The sequence below is a fragment of the Primulina huaijiensis genome, chromosome 12 (genome assembly GCF_012295235.1).
Source record: "Primulina huaijiensis isolate GDHJ02 chromosome 12, ASM1229523v2, whole genome shotgun sequence".
NCBI lineage: Eukaryota > Viridiplantae > Streptophyta > Magnoliopsida > Lamiales > Gesneriaceae > Primulina > Primulina huaijiensis.
The window spans coordinates 4,969,449-4,989,211 of record NC_133317.1 but is presented as its reverse complement, the minus strand read 5'-3'; the positions used below and the strand labels follow the sequence as shown (position 1 = coordinate 4,989,211).

Below are 19,763 nucleotides of genomic sequence, written 5' to 3'. Positions count from 1 at the left end.
TATTATACTTCAATTATGTATATGTGTCTCGTGATTTAAGTCATCAAATTTTAGCATTAACCTATGTTGCATGGATATGGATATTGATATTGTAGTGAACACGATACGGATACGGCGATATGATAAATTTTGAAAATATAAGACAAGATCCGACTATGATACGACAATTATTAAAAAATAAATAAATATTATATATATATTAATTTAGTATTAAAAAATTCCATCATAAAAAAGTCAACGATATCGAATTTTTTTAAAAAAAGTGTCCGTGCTATATAACTATTAACTATGCATCTTTTAATCTATGATAATTTTTAGTTACTATTTTATAATTTTAATAATTTTTTTTCTACAAGTATCTATATCATGTTATATCTTACCAAAAAATATGGTTTATTTATTAATACGGTTTGCAGTTTCCACAAATCACGAGTTCTATAGTTAATAACAAATAATAAATAAAATAACTAAAATTGTGAAAATAGTGACAAAAAATAATAATTAAAAATATATAGAATCCCAGCGGTCGGTTGACATATCCACTTCACAGATATTTGGGAACTTCTGATATGTGATGAAATCCCATCACGCCATCTCCATTACTCCTTATCATCGTTCAAAAACTTGCAAATTACCATGTCTAATTCCATCATGTGGAAATTTGAATCAAAGAGAAACTACCGTTTGCTTCAAATCAAAGATGCCCTTTTTTCCCATGTACGTGATGATGAAGTTGTTGATATAATTTTCGAGAAAAAAATTTGGTCCGCTTGAATCGTTTTTTTCTTCTTTTTTTGGCTTTTCAGCACCCATCAACTGGGGTGGCAGCAATCTCAGTGTTGGAGGTTTGCAGAAGCAGAGAAAAGCAAAAAGGATAGATTTTTGACAGTGAGTTCGAGGGAGGATCCTGCCCAAATTTCCGAGAAAAAAGGGAGTGTTGCTGGTGCGGTTGCTCTTGTTATTGGGACAAGTATAGGTTCTGGGATTCTTGCTCTCCCTAAGAAAACTTCCCCAGCGGTAATTTAGACAATTTATGTGAGGAAACTGTGTTGAAGGAAATTTGAACTCATAAATAGAATAAGGTTGAAAATAAATGTAGATAATTGGTGTACTAGAATGATATTTCATCGTACTGAACATCAAGTTAAGGGACAAAGAGTGATATTCTGTAATTCTCATTTCTGATTTCCTGTTGATCTTTTTCTTCTGTATGCATGTTCCAATCAAATTTTCTTTGTTGCTTCTGGATGTTGGTGTTTCAGGGGTTACTTCCAAGTTCAATATCAATGATGATATGTTGGGCATTTTTGTTGATTGAAGCTCTTTTGTTAGTTGAGATTAATGTGGGGTTACTCAAAAAGAAGAAAATAAAAGTAGACAGCGATGAATTAGAGGTAATATCTATTAGGACCATGGCTCAAGAGACATTAGGAGAATGGGGTGGAGCGATAGCAACGATGACTTATGTTTTCTTAGGTTATACTTCTGTGATAGCCTACAGTGCCAAGTCAGGAGAGATTCTATATCACTTGACCAATTCTCCAGAGTCAGTCTCCGGCGTTTTTTTCACAGCCCTTGTCACCATTCTGATCACTGTAGGAGGCAGTCGATCCACAGATCAAGTGAACCAATGCCTGACAACATCCATGATAGGTACTCGTATATGGCCATTATTTGACAGATAATTTATAGAACTGTGGAGTGTTTCTAAGAATTCAGAATCGTTGTGAGTTTTTTACCATTGGTGGAACAGGTTTTCTCATAGCAATTGAAATTCTTGCCGTTCTTTTTGGAGGGTGGTCGGGATTAGACGGCAGCAGTGGCCACTGGGAAAAAGTTCCGGATACACTTCCAGTAATGATTTTTGCTTTAGTTTACCATGACCTAGCACCTGGTGAATAAATATCCCTGCATCTACACTTAATCATGTAAAGGATTTATGCTCTAGGATGAATTATAGAATATCTTGATCATGTTTTTCCATCTAATCATATATGGTTTTCCCTTCAGTGTTATGCGCTTATTTGAAAGGAGATCTTATACGTATAAGGGCTTCGATTTTACTTGGTAGTATCATGCCTTTGTTGGCATTGCTTGTTTGGAATGCAATAACAATAGGCCTATCAAATCAAGCTGATCAAGTTGCTGATCCACTAGAACTGCTTAGGAGGTCGGTTCTTTTAACTTGTTGGTCGATATAATTGCTATGCAGAGTTTTTGTAATCAATTAGCACGTCAATTCCGCTCAGAATCAAACCACGTATATCTATTACCATATAGAATATGAAAGTTCTTTTAACCTGTGCATCTTGGGTCTTAAATACGAGTAAAATACGAGGAAAAACACCCAGTTCCTTAATTTTTATAGTTTGTTAAACAATGAATTATACTGAAATGCATCTCTTTCTTTTTGTTTATTTTTGGGTTCTTGACGATGTTCAAAAATAATATACTACAAATTTGACCTATGCTTGTAGCATTAGATGGAGCGGAGTTTCACTTATGGTTGATGCCTTTTCCCTCCTGGCAATCGGAACATCACTGATTGGCACTCTTCTGAGTTTCTCAGAGTTCTTCAAGGAGCAGCTTAATAATCTGACCTTGCATTCTCCATCTGTGCAAATTCCTGAGGTATTGTGCATATCTTAGACGTTAATATGTGTTTTGGTACCATCGTCCAATTTCCATAATGCTGATATTAGTGAAGTATATACTGGCAGAAATCAGGTTCATTCTTTTTTATCAGCAACTGGTGGAAAAGAAACAGAACTAATTTTATTGCAAATGTATTGATTATTGCTCCATCTCTTGTCGCATCAACGACAGTGCCAGATGCATTTTCCGCCGCCACAGATTTTGCTGTGAGTTATAAGTTCCTCAGTTCTCTCAAAAAAAATATATTTTGAAGTTTTAATTACGTATTAATCACTCCCTTGTCAAAACGTTCAAATTTCTGTGCCATTTATGAAAGGTTTAAAAAATTGCTCCATTTCCCCTCAGTTCTGCCACTTTTTAAGTACGACCTTTGACCTGCAACATCACATAACTTTGTTCTTATTCAATTTTACCGTGTCGAAAATTTGAAAGTACTATTTGAAAATTAACTGCATAAAACTGGACAGGGAGGTTACTGTATGACAATGCTATATGGAGTTCTTCCTCCATTGATGGCTTTGGCAATGAACAGGAAACAAGAACAAGAAACAGACCAAACGATGATTTCAAATGCAGGTCCGGCACTTGTTGGTGTCGGATTATGTGCTGGCTGTCTAGTAGTTGAGCAAATCATTCAAGATTTATCGTTGCTGCCAACCAATTAGCCAGAATGGCGAGTGGGGGTAATCGTCTCCAATGTTACTTTCTTCCTCCCAAATGCAATGTGTCACTGCTCTAAACTCGTCTCCCCCCACTGGACCTAATTTCTTGGTTTTCTTTTTAGGCTTTATATCCTGGATTCTGATCATATTAAGTACTAGTAGATGTGAAAGAATCAATATTTATATTTGTATAGCTTCATGCCTTCCTAAGGACCACGTAAATATTAAGGATATATCTACTCTCTCTTCAATGACAAGCTTGTCCAGTTCTTGCATCCTGTGTACAGATGATTTTGAAGAATTCATAAGGAAATTTAGAAAATCCTGGCCGCCTCGTGGCGAACAAGTGCAATCATCCTTGTAGGGTTGTTTAACATAACATAAAAGTAAAAAAAATAAGAGTGGGTCTCATGTGAGAAATCTATGAGACGGGTCAACCCTACCTATATTCACAATAAAAAGTAATACTCTTAGCATAAAAAGTAATACTTTTTCATGGATGACCCAAATAAGAGATGCGCCTCACAAATACGACATGTGAGACCGTCTCACACAAGTTTTTGCCAAAAAATAATTACATTGTGTGTATCAGATTTATGAGTTGTGTGCAGGTGTTGTCAATACCTATTCACAACATGCAGCGAAATGTATTAATTTAACACACAAATAAATTTTAATAAGTAGAACACAACATATTAACATGAGCACAAATATAGATATTTGCGCAATGTTTCATGACAAAATATTCACTAAAATAGCTTACAAAAAAAGTAATACTAGTGAAACTCATGAAAATTATCTTCCTTGACAACTCAAGCAAATAAATTGCATGTAAAATAAACCAAATCCAAAACCGCATATGCAACATCTGTATCTCCTAAGCCGTAGTCACAAATAACTCTTCAATCAACACTGTACATGAGTGTTGTCTTTGAGTGTCTTTAACACGTACGGCAATACAGCAAGCAATGTGAATCAATCAGGCAAACCCTTCACTGAAATAAATCATCGTATTCATGCGAAATTTTTCTGCTCTCCGTTTTCTCTTTGAAAACCTCAAGCACGCTGCAACCTTGATATCTTATTTATATACTCACTTTGACCTAGAGTTCATTCCATAAAAGAGTCATACATTATATGGAAACAAAAGTTTTATTAGGACATAAACTCTTTTAACCAGTGATATAATATCTATAGATAAATTTCAATATTAAAACAATCTTGTTAGTCTAGAAAGGCAAAATCAATATTATCAATAAACAAAAATAATTAAGGAATAATTCGTTTCAATCTTTTTAAATTTTTCTATAAAAAATTTTGAATTTCATCTAATATATTAATATAATGCGGTCAATAATATAATAAATAATATGCTTTAATTTAGGTATCGTTTGGTTCGTGGTATAAGAAATAATATGGAGATAAGTAATATTTTTTAATAACAAAATAAATTAAAATGACAGTCAATATAATGATTGATCAGTTTGATTAAATTTGAGATAATGTGATATTACCGTTTTGTCATTTTAAAAATATTAATAAAATATTTATCATATTATTTATTAAAGGTAATATTGTAATTTGTAGATGCAGAAATCACACGAAATGTTTGACTAAATTATACAAATTTTGGACCAAATGTGGTGCATCTCCAGTCAAAACGATGGATGCAGGAAATTAAAGTTGATCCCAGACATTGGATCCTAAATTAATTTGACTATATTATTATTTTTCTATTTTCATTTTGTAAATGTTGATGCTAATATTACTATGCCTAAAATAAATTTTTTTTAAAAAAAAAAATTTAAAAAGCCCGTCTAATTAATCACCCATTTGGAACAACGTCAATAAATTACCAACAAAATCTAACCCTCTTAATTTCATTCCTCTACACACAATATGTCTTGGTGATTCACTTGCCATTTTGAAGAAATACATCTCAAATCGAACCCTTCGACGAGGTTATAAATAAATCATCTCGAAGACATGAATTTATCTGATAAATTCAGCACAAGGAAAAAACAAGAAGAAGATGGTGAAACCATCCATTTCTGTATACTTTGTCATAGCCACAATTTGTCTTCTTTTGGGACCTCAACATGCATTTGGTGAGAACTACGTGAATCCATGGCCATTTAAATGCACTACTCAACTCTGCACCTATCTTTGCCATTTATCCAAAGACTGTGGAGGCTACAAATGCCCTGGCGGGTACTGTGTCATCAACAAACACGGACTGCCTATACCAGTTTGTCTATGCACTCCAAGAAACATGACTGCTAATCCATAGTTTGCGCAATTTGTTTGTATCATATCATGTGTTTGAATAATATATCTTTGGTGATATTAAGGTGGGAAATGTCGGATGTACCGAAAAATATGATTTTAGTGTCGTTGGTGATTGTAGGAATTTTTCATATATGAGTTAATTAAAGGGTGATTATTGTTTTCAATTAAAAATCTTTACAACTCCGTTGAATTCTATCTAAGTCAATAAAAATCTATCAATTCTATTTGGTGTCGGTTTTTTTTTAATGCTAAATAGTTTTACAAAACCATCTACAATATTGGGAAAATATTGCGTATATTTTGGACCAAAAACAAAATCGTAGGTGATTTGTAAAACTATTTAGTATTAAAAAAAAATCCGACACATAGTGGAATTTTTCCTAAAAGAAGAGCAGAAGATTGATCATCAAATCCTTGTATCTATTATCGTTTTGCATTTCACAATTTACAAAATTGAGAGATTTTACTCGAATATTCGATAATTTTGAAAGCACAATTTTCCTACTTAGTCAAATTTCAATTATACTTGTCCATTTGCTCCCTCTACTTTGATCACTGGATAACAGACCAATCATTTATCTAGTTGCCTCTTGTTAGGATTATTTTGTCCGACAGATAATAAAAATAACGAAAATATCAGAATAGNCCTCACAAATACGACATGTGAGACCGTCTCACACAAGTTTTTGCCAAAAAATAATTACATTGTGTGTATCAGATTTATGAGTTGTGTGCAGGTGTTGTCAATACCTATTCACAACATGCAGCGAAATGTATTAATTTAACACACAAATAAATTTTAATAAGTAGAACACAACATATTAACATGAGCACAAATATAGATATTTGCGCAATGTTTCATGACAAAATATTCACTAAAATAGCTTACAAAAAAAGTAATACTAGTGAAACTCATGAAAATTATCTTCCTTGACAACTCAAGCAAATAAATTGCATGTAAAATAAACCAAATCCAAAACCGCATATGCAACATCTGTATCTCCTAAGCCGTAGTCACAAATAACTCTTCAATCAACACTGTACATGAGTGTTGTCTTTGAGTGTCTTTAACACGTACGGCAATACAGCAAGCAATGTGAATCAATCAGGCAAACCCTTCACTGAAATAAATCATCGTATTCATGCGAAATTTTTCTGCTCTCCGTTTTCTCTTTGAAAACCTCAAGCACGCTGCAACCTTGATATCTTATTTATATACTCACTTTGACCTAGAGTTCATTCCATAAAAGAGTCATACATTATATGGAAACAAAAGTTTTATTAGGACATAAACTCTTTTAACCAGTGATATAATATCTATAGATAAATTTCAATATTAAAACAATCTTGTTAGTCTAGAAAGGCAAAATCAATATTATCAATAAACAAAAATAATTAAGGAATAATTCGTTTCAATCTTTTTAAATTTTTCTATAAAAAATTTTGAATTTCATCTAATATATTAATATAATGCGGTCAATAATATAATAAATAATATGCTTTAATTTAGGTATCGTTTGGTTCGTGGTATAAGAAATAATATGGAGATAAGTAATATTTTTTAATAACAAAATAAATTAAAATGACAGTCAATATAATGATTGATCAGTTTGATTAAATTTGAGATAATGTGATATTACCGTTTTGTCATTTTAAAAATATTAATAAAATATTTATCATATTATTTATTAAAGGTAATATTGTAATTTGTAGATGCAGAAATCACACGAAATGTTTGACTAAATTATACAAATTTTGGACCAAATGTGGTGCATCTCCAGTCAAAACGATGGATGCAGGAAATTAAAGTTGATCCCAGACATTGGATCCTAAATTAATTTGACTATATTATTATTTTTCTATTTTCATTTTGTAAATGTTGATGCTAATATTACTATGCCTAAAATAAATTTTTTTTAAAAAAAAAAATTTAAAAAGCCCGTCTAATTAATCACCCATTTGGAACAACGTCAATAAATTACCAACAAAATCTAACCCTCTTAATTTCATTCCTCTACACACAATATGTCTTGGTGATTCACTTGCCATTTTGAAGAAATACATCTCAAATCGAACCCTTCGACGAGGTTATAAATAAATCATCTCGAAGACATGAATTTATCTGATAAATTCAGCACAAGGAAAAAACAAGAAGAAGATGGTGAAACCATCCATTTCTGTATACTTTGTCATAGCCACAATTTGTCTTCTTTTGGGACCTCAACATGCATTTGGTGAGAACTACGTGAATCCATGGCCATTTAAATGCACTACTCAACTCTGCACCTATCTTTGCCATTTATCCAAAGACTGTGGAGGCTACAAATGCCCTGGCGGGTACTGTGTCATCAACAAACACGGACTGCCTATACCAGTTTGTCTATGCACTCCAAGAAACATGACTGCTAATCCATAGTTTGCGCAATTTGTTTGTATCATATCATGTGTTTGAATAATATATCTTTGGTGATATTAAGGTGGGAAATGTCGGATGTACCGAAAAATATGATTTTAGTGTCGTTGGTGATTGTAGGAATTTTTCATATATGAGTTAATTAAAGGGTGATTATTGTTTTCAATTAAAAATCTTTACAACTCCGTTGAATTCTATCTAAGTCAATAAAAATCTATCAATTCTATTTGGTGTCGGTTTTTTTTTAATGCTAAATAGTTTTACAAAACCATCTACAATATTGGGAAAATATTGCGTATATTTTGGACCAAAAACAAAATCGTAGGTGATTTGTAAAACTATTTAGTATTAAAAAAAAATCCGACACATAGTGGAATTTTTCCTAAAAGAAGAGCAGAAGATTGATCATCAAATCCTTGTATCTATTATCGTTTTGCATTTCACAATTTACAAAATTGAGAGATTTTACTCGAATATTCGATAATTTTGAAAGCACAATTTTCCTACTTAGTCAAATTTCAATTATACTTGTCCATTTGCTCCCTCTACTTTGATCACTGGATAACAGACCAATCATTTATCTAGTTGCCTCTTGTTAGGATTATTTTGTCCGACAGATAATAAAAATAACGAAAATATCAGAATAGGATGTAAAATAGTGAATTTGTGTTTAATCAGAATTAAGTGTTGTGCTTGATGTTATAACATCTCGGACAACATGCAGCAGAAAATTAAAGTTTGTAACACAAATTTACTTTAAATAAATACGATGGACAAGATTGAATATGCACGAGTATAAATACTTGTGCGGTGCTTTATGGCAAAAATTAATCACTAGAAAACCAAAATGTTTACAAAAACATATCCCTAGTGATTATGATAAAAATCAATTTTCTCAACAAGTTGAGAAAATAAAGCTTTCTAAAACAACCAACAATATTAAAATGTGAATAAGAAAGCAAAAGAAACGCCAACGAAAACTAGAGTTTCAGAAACACTCTTCGGCCAACTTACAGTTATCTCATTATCTTAAGAAAGACAAAATCACATAATACTTCCATACTCAATTTAAATCAATAAGGAAAGATATAATTAGGGAAATAATTTAATTCTATAATTCTAACAAACTCGACAATATTATTTCCCTTCACCTCTATCTTCATATTATAGTAGAGATGACAAGCAATTATAAACTAAAACCAAAGAGAAAATAATGCTTCTTAAATGGGCAAACTAGCCAATATATTTCACTCAAGAGTCCCATGAATCCATGCTCTTAAAAATATAACTAATGAAATTCGTCCAAACCTCCAAATGTTTTGACGAAAAATATAACTGATGAAATTCATCCAAAGCAACAGAATATTTTTGCTATCGATAAAACTTCTGAGAATTTAGAAGAAGAAAGCTTGAAATACTTAGTCGAAAGACCAGTTAATGAATGCGGTGGCAAAGCAGTGACATGAACCATCCAGTTCCTCTACTCTCCAAACCACACCTCGTTCATACGAGAATCGACGATTCATCATAGACTGACTGCATCCTGGTGGTAAAGTAGCATATCCCTGTCAAGTAGCAAAGAACTGTCAGGTCAAATTGGTTAATCATTGCTTTCCATTTTTTTCTATAACTGAATAAGACTTCAAACATAAAACACATGAGGCGTGTGTATGTATGTGTTAAAAAAGCTGTTTTCCAATACTCTTCCCAGCACTCAGAAGTCCATGATTATGATCTCATTGACATATAAAGAAACTCAGATGGGCTAAATTGAGCGGTTGGATTTTTTGTTGCAAGTGTACCTGCTTTGTTATAGTTGGAATCATGGAATACAAGGACATGTTAGAGCCGTCGAGAATCTGATCCAATGCAAGTGTTTGCAGATTATGTAATCCAGTCTCTAGCATGTCGACTGCAGCTTGGTTGGCATAAAGGCATCTTGGGAGAGACTGCAACCAAACAAGATAAGTTAGTTTTGTTGAATAGATACATGTAATTAACAGTCATTTAAGACTATTTTTTTCTCTACGTGCACATATATATGTGTTTGTGTACATGTATAAACCAATATTTACATACCGTGAAAGAGAAACATAATATAGCATATTGGTGATTTTGAACCAGTTCCAAGAAAGAGCCAGTACGCAGGCAGTGGAAGTCGCACATCTCCACGCCTAAAAATGACCTGTCCCAAACAAATATATTTAGTCAAGTAAATTGTACTCCTATTGTCTAGTGAGACCTAAAAAATAAAAGTATAAACTCATAGAACTTGTTTCAGCAAACTGAAATCAATAAAACACGTCGACTACACTAAGATAATATCATACCAGAGCACGGAAAGCATAAAATCTATGAATAGGAGGAATTCAGGAAACTTGGGAATGATATTAGAATCTCCATGAATTAGTATGTGGTTTTACTTGCCTATAACTTTGCCATATACGTATAGCAAGACTGTTAATATCATAGGTCGAGTCTGGTATGATGTCGAATATCATTGGTGCGTTTTCATCTGTGGCGTACTCAAGATTTGATCCCGAAGGCATCACTCCCTGACAAATGTTCTTTACGGAGGAAATTACATGTTGAATATACTCTAATGCCATTGACCTTACATCCTCCTCAAATCGGGCTTCAAAAGGAAACTGGAAGGCCAGAATCATCACAGAGCACAGGTTGTTTATGGCTGAAAATGAAGTACTAGAACTTGATGCCTCATTTGCTACACCGTAGGCAGATGGCCATTTTGCCTATCAATATGGAGACACAATTATGAAAACAACAGATGTTTTCAATTATATGACAATGTCTAACTGGTGTTGTGATAAAAATCAAGAAATTAACATGTGTCAGAATTTAATAGATACGGCAAAAATTGCAGGATTGGAACATACGGTCCTGGAACCCATTGAGATGATCCGAAATCCAGAAGATAATAGAACAGCATCATTCGGTATTGTTTTATCAATGGGGGCAAAGATTAATTCAGAGGAAGCACCGAAACAAGTATCGTCCATTGATTCCAGTCCACTAATAACCTGCATTTACTTGCAGAGTATGATATCTATTCAAAAAATTCATTGTGTGTTCATCCTTTCCCTCAGAATATTTAAAAGAAAACCGATCTTCAATTATAAAATGTCTTTTAAAATATGTATGGTAATTAATGCCCTGCAATCATAAGGGGACAAGGTGATGCCACCTGCAAATGATACAATTCCCCTGAAGAACCATGTTGTTGGAGAGGTGCAAAGCTTTCGAATCGAATTACTTCCAACACCTAAATTGGAAACAAGAATCAGACAACATGCATCCAACAAAACAAACTTAAATGCCTTCCCGTATTGCGAATTTAGGTTATTTGGAGACAACACTTCCCTTTCTTTGGTTTTATCATCACCTAGTTTTTAATCTTTGCCCCGTAAAATAATATTTTTATCGATGTCTAAGTTTCCAAAGGTATCATTAAATTTAATTCAACTTTTTAAAAATCGTGAACTCAAATCAACCAACCTCATCCTCATGATTGGTGTGGCCAAGTAGCACAGCATTATCAGATAAATTGTGCGTGGTCACTCCTGGAAATGCAAAGTAAGGAGCCTTGATGATTGCTTTAGGCTTGTCATCAAAGTTGAAATCCATCCAAGTAGAACGGTGATCTTTCAGCAGTCCCACTAGCTTTGCCGGGAAGACATTCTGCCATCAATAAACATTCACTCGTCGAAAGACACAGTTATGTGATACATATGTGAAAAAAAGGGGGAAACATACTTAATCAATGTCGAAAAGTAATAAGATAATAACTCACTTGAAGTAGCACAGTGGTTTTCATACAAATGACACCATCATAAGGCGTATCAAATCCCATATTAATATTATTTCGCTTCATGGATATAATGGCATCTTTAGGGGCATCCATATTCATCAGTTGCCACCCATCCTCATTAAAACCATTGACAGCATCATTGAAGCCCCTAAACAAAACGAAAGAAGAAAATATACGAAGAACGTACTCAGGCACATAATGTCATCAATTAAAGCCTCATGGCATAAATCAGAATTAACAGCTTATGCTTCCTTCCACACAAACATGCAATGCTTATATCAACTTTAAATTTCTACACTGAAATACATTTAACTAAGTTCTACTCATACATTTGAACTCCTTTGCTGTCACACTAGTGTTTTTTTTAGCATCACACTAGTACTGTCAAACAGGTTAGCAGGCCAGCCTGCTATTTTGGTGGGTCGGGAAATTGCCAACTCAGCCCACCTATTTTATGTGGCAGGACGGACCTAGCACGTTTTGACAACACTAGACACTAGTGCCTTTTGTTTATCTAAAAATAGTCAAGGTCCAAGATCAAGATCTGTTAACTTTCTTTGTTCTCAGAAATTCCAAGACACTATGCAACTGTACCAGAATCACATTATATAGTGATTTCAAAACCTTTACAAGGTAGTCATTTGAGCTTAAAGCTCATGTGTGCAAGACTTGAAAACCATGCTGCCACGACCCATAGATTAAGATTGTAGAAGAAAAGATGAGATAGAGATTACTATTTGAGAAATGATTCAGCAGGCTCACCTGCTTAGTTTCTGGCCAAAAGATCTTACGAAGGCAGAGTCCTTAGGATTTGAATTTGGTTTGCTAGCAATTACCTCATTTTCTAGGTGATTAATATATTGAAGTGCCTTAAGAGAAAAACATGTCTGTAATTAGTTTCTATTGAACTTGAAATAACCACTTTCTTGAAATGGCCGCGAAATTAATTAAAGACAGTACAAACAACTAGCGAGGCAAAAAAAGAAAATGTTGGGTTACAATCAAAGATAAAATAGGATGTTGAGTAAATAAGGTTACCATTATAAACCAATTCAACATGCTTTACAAACCAATGTGTGACAGTCTGTTTATATATATCGGCATATATATTATACTTACAGTGAAAATTATCTCCTTGGCAATGAGTTCAGATGACTCGTAAAGGGGTCGCACAACCTCAGGAACAGATGATGTCTGCAATAAGCTTATAGCACTATGAATGCTACTCATTCAACTTCACCCAAACTTAAAATCAGGGAAATTTGACAGTCTATATTGCTTTTTGGTTTTCTGATCGGTCAACATTTAGTTTTAGCTATCCTAAGGATACTCCCTGACAGTTGATCTAATGACCTAATGTTTTGACACGTTAAAACTATCTATGTTCATATTACTTATGTGTTTAGATTTGTACATTTGGATACACGAGAATAGCATCTCATCAATCCGTACAGACATAATGCCGGGCATGATTTCATGACACCGATTATCACCACCATGTCACCAAATATTTGCTGAGACTCGGTTGAAAATGGGACTAAAAATAAGAAGATTAAGTTATTGTACTGAGACTAAATATTGATTAATTCGAGAAGCAAAAGCTAATATAGACCAATTTTTTTAATTTTCCCCTTAAATTATCGAAAGAATATTGCGTACCTCCAAATCCAAGTGGGCAACTAGATTTATCATTGATCCACCCTCACAGGGGAAAATCAAGTAGCCACTAGCCAACGTCTTACCTCTCACAAATTCTAGTGCAACAGGTGAGCTTGGGACATCAGAACCACCATTAATTGACTTCTCACATACCTTAAGATAAATAACATAATATTATATAGTTCCACAAAAAATATAATCAACAAGTATTACTATATGAAAGCAATGCAAAACAAAAGTAATTGTACATACTACAAAGCTGCCATCGTCTAAAATCGAAGTGTATCTTAATGTCCAGAAGTCTCGAGCACAGGCCAAGGTAGTTGAAGCATAATACTGGTCACAAATAAAACGGGTTAGAGAACTTTATGGCAAACACGAGCGGCTCAAGCACACGACGTTGAATAGTTGTAACCTTCACTTTCGCGTTCGATGCAATGCAATGCAAGCTAAGATAGGTGCATCAGTAGAATATATATTCCAACACTATATATTTACTGACCTGTGTATAAACTAGTTCAATGGTTCCCTGGTTCTTCGCGGGATATATGGCGAGAACCTCTAGTTTTCTACATTTTCGAGACCATGAGGATGTGTCCTTGAGAATTTCAATTACCTGTCACGAAAACAATAAACTTAATATTTAGCAGTGATAATTATGATAACTATCATTTGAACTATAACTTGTACGTTTAGCGCTCATTTTACGGTTCACTAATTTACAATTTTTTCAATTGTAGTCATTTTTTATCGGAGTGACGATAAAACATAGGACAAGTCAGCAAAGTCTGACGTCATGTCATCAATTTTAGTTGACACATCATCATTTTTTACTTCGCATCAGCAAGAAAGAATTAAAATTGAAACAAAAGTACAAATTAGTTGACTAATACTTAATTGACCAACAACATGACAAAAATGAAAAATATCTCTACGATTTTAATCATCTATATTATCAAATTTAAGTCTTGGTCCGTTATCTTTGTTATTTTTGCAAATTTATTCATTTTTCAGAGGTGACGTTGATGTGACACCTATGAGACGTCTATATGGCTTCCGACATGGTGTTGATGTGTGTATTGTCCGATCAATGCTTCGATCAAAAATGACTAAAATTGAAAATCACATAACTAAAACCGAAATTGAACAACATATAGGGAAAACTGTGAGTTTGGTCATCATTATTATTCAATTTCGGTTTTAGTTATGTGATTTTCAATTTTAGTGTATATTGTTTATGATATCTTAAAGTTTGAAGTATTGCGTGCCTTAAGAGGTTCGAAAGGAACTATATTGCATGCCCGTGCTGCAACTCCAGCGCAACCATATGCGACATAAGCTTCACCAATCGAGATCGGACCATGCACCTGAAAAACGGGAAAAAAGAAGGAAAGTGATGATTGGATTGATAAAAAAACATGCATGCGGCCGGACAAGAATTTGTTATCTAAGAATTAATCATAAGTTAGTCTCAGATCTAGAGAAAAAATATAGCAAGTAAAAATGGCTAGTCCACAGCATTGCTTCGGCGTATATCGAAATTTTCAAGAACCAATGGTTTAGGCCAGAGTAGCACATATGCACGTAAAAGAACACAACACAATGTATAGTTACGACCTCTTGCATGGGAAAAGGAACCCAGTTGATAGCAGAACCAGTAGCTTTAGGGAGGAATTCGTTCCGAGCTTCATCCGCCAGAAAGAGAAGTCTGTATATACATGAACAAGAATTAGAAATTAGCACCCTTTACTAGTAGATATGTTAATGCTTATTTTTTTTGAGAAAAATATAATTTTAGTCTTGTAAGTTCGACATATTTTTTATTTTAGTTCCATAACAGTCAATATTTGGTTTTTATCCACTAACTTGAAAATTTTTTTTGTTTCGGTCATTTTTTTCATCCAAAACCACTAAATCTATCAAATAATAAACTATATTATATTATGCATGACTCAGTCCTGCAAGAATAAAATCTATATTATGCATATAAAATCTATCTAAGCAAAAGTAAGGGAAACCACAAACTTTTTGTCCACAAAATGACTAAAAAAATTCAAGTTAGTAAATAAAAATCAAACATTGATAAGTTACATGATTAAAACACAAAACATATCAAATTATAACACTAAAATCTCAATTTTCCATTATTTTTATGAAACAAAAGTTGTTTCATGGTATTTTCTTGTGTATGTGCTGCATATATACCCTTTGTCATCATCAGCATTATTCATGGATAGGTGAGGAGAGGGAACCTCAGGCTCGGAGGCCTGGTTAGTCGCAGTTGAGGTAGTAGTAATCTGCAAATTAAACACAATTATTTATTACCTTAATTAAACTAGTTTTGTAAGTAAAAATCATGTTTTTTAGGTACATTTAAAGCATAAAATGGTGTAATATAAATTGACGAAAATTTAAACTGAAGAGGGGGCCGTCACCTATATAAATATATGGAGCTAGGAATACAGAAAAAAGCCTCTTTCTTAGTCAAAATAACTCGCACTAATACAATTCTTGATAAACCACCAATGTTAAATCCAAAATCAGTATAAAAAATTTCGAAAAACAAGAAAAGGGTTCCAGCTGTGGGTTAGTCTAATAAAAAAGATCACAAGAAATTAATTATTAGAAAATTTCTGAAAACAGTATAATAAAATAAACTGGGAAAATGATTTTCTTGGTCTATTAACTTGTCAAATTTTGGAAACTTGTTCATTAAATTTTCAAAGTTTTGTTTTGGTACTCTAACTTTTAATTTTAAGCTATTTTGGTATAATTGTTGGTGTGACATATGACAATGTTAAGATTAAGACTTGAACCTAACTCAATCTCAAAAACTAATTTAAAGGGGGCATGATTGTCCAAGTCCATGGATGCAACTCTCAGAAACTCTATCCAACCGATACGGGACATGGACTTGGACAATCCTCCCTAATGAACTAATTTTTGGGGTTGAGTTAGGTCTAATATCCAATATTAACATGGTATCAGAGTCCAGACCCATCGTTATATATTGGATTGCTCATAGTTGGGCCACTCGTTAATGTCTTTACGCTCCAATTGTTCTTTCATGAGCGTGAGGGGTAAGTGTTAAGATGTCCTGCATCGGTTGGATGGTGTTTCTGGGAGTTGTATCTATAGACTTGGACAATCTTCCCACATTGAGCTAGCTTTTGTGGTTGAGTCAGGTCCAAGTCTCAACCTTAATAGACAAGTCAGCAATTTCAATATCGCATCAGTATTTTCTGGTGTTATGTCAGCATTTGTCAGTGTCACATAAAAATCTTGACCAAAATAACCGAAAATTAAGAGTTAGTTGATCAAAACCCGAAATTAAACAAATTAGTAGATCAAGAAACTATTTTGCCAAAATAAATTTCATTAATATTGATGATCAATGTAATTGATGGATGTATATATATAATATACGGTCATTCTCACGTACGAGTTCCGCTACCCTTTTGAGCAAGGCATTGTTCTCTTCCCTTAGCAAATGGTTGGCCACTTTTAGCTTCTTGTTCTCTGCCAAAATATCCTCATGTTCCTTCTTTTGCTTGTGACGGCTTCTAGGAATAGGGAACCAATAAATATTCTTAGTAAATAATGCCAAATGAAATGAAGAAAAAAATTGGTCTTTTTTTTTTCTACGAGAATGCTCACTTGAAACTGTATACGTAAGCACCGCACCACATAGAAAAAGAACTAAAATTATGAAATAAACAATGATAATAGATTAAAACTGAAATTTGACGGCTTAAATGACATAAATATGAAAAAGAATAACAAAAATCGTAACTTGCCATATTGTTCGTATGGAGTACACATTTTCAAAAATTTTACACGTTCTTTCCAGTTTTCTTTCATAAAAAAGAAATATTAACACGATTCAAAATTAAATGTAGGGAAGATGTGTAAGATATTATAAACTTTATATATTTTGGAAATAGATTATTTAATTCACACTGTGTAGTAATCCAATCATATAAAAATTTAACATGATAGCATTTAGCTAGCCAGGTAAATATATAACTAAATATGCAAATTAAAAGTATGTTTAGCACATTAAATCACTCTTTGTAGCATTAATTTAAATATCGAACATATTATTGATTTCATTATTAGTACAAACAGCCGCTTGATTGTTCCAATTCTGACTGAATATAAAAAGATCACTTATAATTTCAGCGTGCTTTAATAATCCACACGTTGTACAGTAAAAACTTTTGCTGATTTTTTTATATATAAAATTTTGAATATCTTGAATTTTTGTTGTCCTCGTTTATTTATAAATATATTTTTGTATTTTTTTCCATATTTTCTCTATGCATTTATTATTAATCTAACTTATATATATGAAATATAAATTTATTTATTTAGTTAATATATACATAAGAATTTCCTAGGTTTTATGACGTTTTTTCTATTATTTTGTATTAGTTTTAATTAAAAAATAAAAACAAATCTCGTTAACCCAGATCCAACCCGATTCGGATGGTTTTTGAATCGAGTAGATCGAATTATATATTTTTTATGTCAAGCCGGCTCGATCCATAGTATTTTGAGGCGAACAAATTAAATAGCTCAAAGCTGATCCAACTTTATATATTAACCAACTTTTTGCTGAAACAATCTGCAAACACTTAGCAAACATAACATCACATTAAAAGCATCAAAATATTAATCAGTGATAGCAATAAGAATCAAAAGGAAAAAAAGGAAAAAAAAATCCAAAAAAAATGCATTCTAGTAAATTAAAGTAATTAGAAAATGGAAGAAAAGATTTCCACCTGCGGTTCTGGAACCAGATCTTGAGCTGCTTGTTGTCAATGCCATTCAAGGTAGGTTGTTGACGGATTAAATTTTCGCGTTGAGATCGATTTGGATTTGGACACTGGGCGTAAACTTTTTCAAGAACCCTAATCTGTTCATCGGTGTATCGGATATGCTTTTCACCCTGATCTTCACGTCCTCTCCTTCTAGCGGCGGCGTTATCGGTTTTAGCCATCTCAGCAAGAAAAATGCTAGATGTTTTAGGGTTTAGGTCTAAAAAACAATCTAAATGTTGCCATTTATAGGACAGAGACCTTGACCTTAATTAGTTTGATAATCTTATTAAAATTTGAAACTAATACTTAGAATTTGCTGTACTGGATCCATCTCAATTTCAAGCATATTACAACAATCTCACTTAGTTTTGTCTTCTTTCCTTATTTTCATTCTTCATCAACAAATAGTTAAGATTATTACATAATATTTATTTCTTCTCATTAACTTGTAAATAATGAAATGAAGTATTTATTGCTGTCTAACATTTTCCCTTCCGATTCGCTCATTCGATTGCGACCCTCCAGTGATGGAAGCTTGAAGACAAGAAATAAATCACTTCATCGGGTCGCCGAGGTGCCCCCTGCGGAACCTTTTCAAGGCATGCATATTTATATTCTATGCTGGTTAGGTCAAAGAATTACCATATATCTTTTAATATGATATGAACTTCGTGTATATCCCTAGGGTTCGCATGCATGCATCATCCTTAGCTTGATTCTCTAGAAAACAAGAACACCCCCAAAATTTCCTGGATCCGAGTAGTTAGCTAGAGACCTACCCTCAGAATTAAGTACTGGACTCGAAAAAACCTTCAGTCGAGCTACCACAAGAACGCAAAATGTCATGTTAGGTGATCAGAGTCTACGATATATAATTATTACCCTCACTCAGCGATCGGGATGAGGTTTGCCTTCCATCTGTGCATTTTGCACTCATTGTAGAGAATTACATATAGGAGTCAGTTGAGGGCAACAACTAAATCAACACTAATGCAAACAGATATGGCCTTCTGTTGACGTATAAAAGCCCGAATTATGACACCAAACGAGGTGTAACCAATGGAAGAGTCAGGAATTTCGAACTTACCATGCTAAGATCGAAAACTCCAGAATCCTTTAATTTTTTAAAATTAAACTACCGGGCTAATATCAGATTAATACATAATTATCCAAAATTTATATATATAATTTTTTAAAAAAAATTTGGGTCACCGAGGCTTTGGGTATAACCACGCCCACGTGCTAGCTGGGCATCGGCTGTTGTTCGGCATAAAAAGATTAAAATAGGTAAATTAAAGTTGACCGCATGGTCATTAAGCGCGCGATTTTGTTTCAAATTTTAACTTAACTTATTTAAAATTTCCACCAATAAAAAACTGATCTAAAAAAACGTTCTTTTAAAAACAAAAGAAACACCCATCGGCCATCATCTC

The 19,763-nt window shown here is 33.3% G+C and overlaps 2 protein-coding genes across 3 annotated transcripts; one reads left to right on the top strand and one right to left on the bottom strand.

Annotated features, from left to right (window-relative positions):
* Nucleotides 1–522: 522 nt before the first annotated feature.
* On the top strand, nucleotides 523–3,626 carry LOC140990491 (uncharacterized). 2 transcript variants are annotated; one of them, XM_073460205.1, is made up of 8 exons: nucleotides 523–717; nucleotides 807–1,017; nucleotides 1,263–1,653; nucleotides 1,754–1,894; nucleotides 2,011–2,170; nucleotides 2,484–2,631; nucleotides 2,721–2,861; nucleotides 3,123–3,626. In XM_073460205.1, exons 1-8 carry the CDS (start codon nucleotides 575–577, stop codon nucleotides 3,318–3,320), a joined length of 1,533 nt encoding a protein of 510 aa, XP_073316306.1. In that variant the 5' UTR covers nucleotides 523–574; the 3' UTR covers nucleotides 3,321–3,626. The 2 variants fall into 2 exon arrangements, with proteins under 2 accessions (XP_073316306.1, XP_073316305.1); XM_073460204.1 differs by having other exon boundaries at nucleotides 524–717; nucleotides 2,478–2,631; nucleotides 3,123–3,625.
* A 5,708-nt stretch (nucleotides 3,627–9,334) lies between these two features.
* LOC140990140 (homeobox-leucine zipper protein HOX9-like) lies at nucleotides 9,335–18,509 on the bottom strand. Its single transcript, XM_073459718.1, has 20 exons — nucleotides 18,292–18,509; nucleotides 16,934–17,070; nucleotides 16,707–16,788; nucleotides 16,395–16,467; nucleotides 15,713–15,804; nucleotides 15,125–15,215; nucleotides 14,776–14,874; nucleotides 14,010–14,123; nucleotides 13,760–13,843; nucleotides 13,508–13,660; nucleotides 12,968–13,042; nucleotides 12,611–12,717; nucleotides 11,831–11,996; nucleotides 11,536–11,718; nucleotides 11,225–11,302; nucleotides 10,917–11,060; nucleotides 10,447–10,772; nucleotides 10,099–10,204; nucleotides 9,822–9,968; nucleotides 9,335–9,584 (listed from the first exon to the last, which is right to left on the bottom strand). Exons 1-20 carry the CDS (start codon nucleotides 18,507–18,509, stop codon nucleotides 9,438–9,440), a joined length of 2,622 nt encoding a protein of 873 aa, XP_073315819.1. The 3' UTR covers nucleotides 9,335–9,437.
* Nucleotides 18,510–19,763: the final 1,254 nt, after the last annotated feature.

Excerpts from the sequence above, each read along its gene's own strand:
- LOC140990491 (XM_073460204.1), top strand. The coding sequence starts at position 575 with ATGAAATCCCATCACGCCATCTCCATTACTCCTTATCATCGTTCAAAA. Across the intron at positions 718-806 it reads AAGATGCCCTTTTTTCCCAT|CACCCATCAACTGGGGTGGC; the intron begins GTACGTGATGAT and ends TTGGCTTTTCAG. Across the intron at positions 1,018-1,262 it reads CTAAGAAAACTTCCCCAGCG|GGGTTACTTCCAAGTTCAAT; the intron begins GTAATTTAGACA and ends TTGGTGTTTCAG.
- LOC140990140 (XM_073459718.1), bottom strand. The coding sequence starts at position 18,509 with ATGGCTAAAACCGATAACGCCGCCGCTAGAAGGAGAGGACGTGAAGAT. Across the intron at positions 15,805-16,394 it reads TCCCGTATCGGTTGGATAGA|ATTACTACTACCTCAACTGC; the intron begins GTTTCTGAGAGT and ends TTTAATTTGCAG. Across the intron at positions 13,661-13,759 it reads TAGACGATGGCAGCTTTGTA|GTATGTGAGAAGTCAATTAA; the intron begins GTATGTACAATT and ends ATTTATCTTAAG.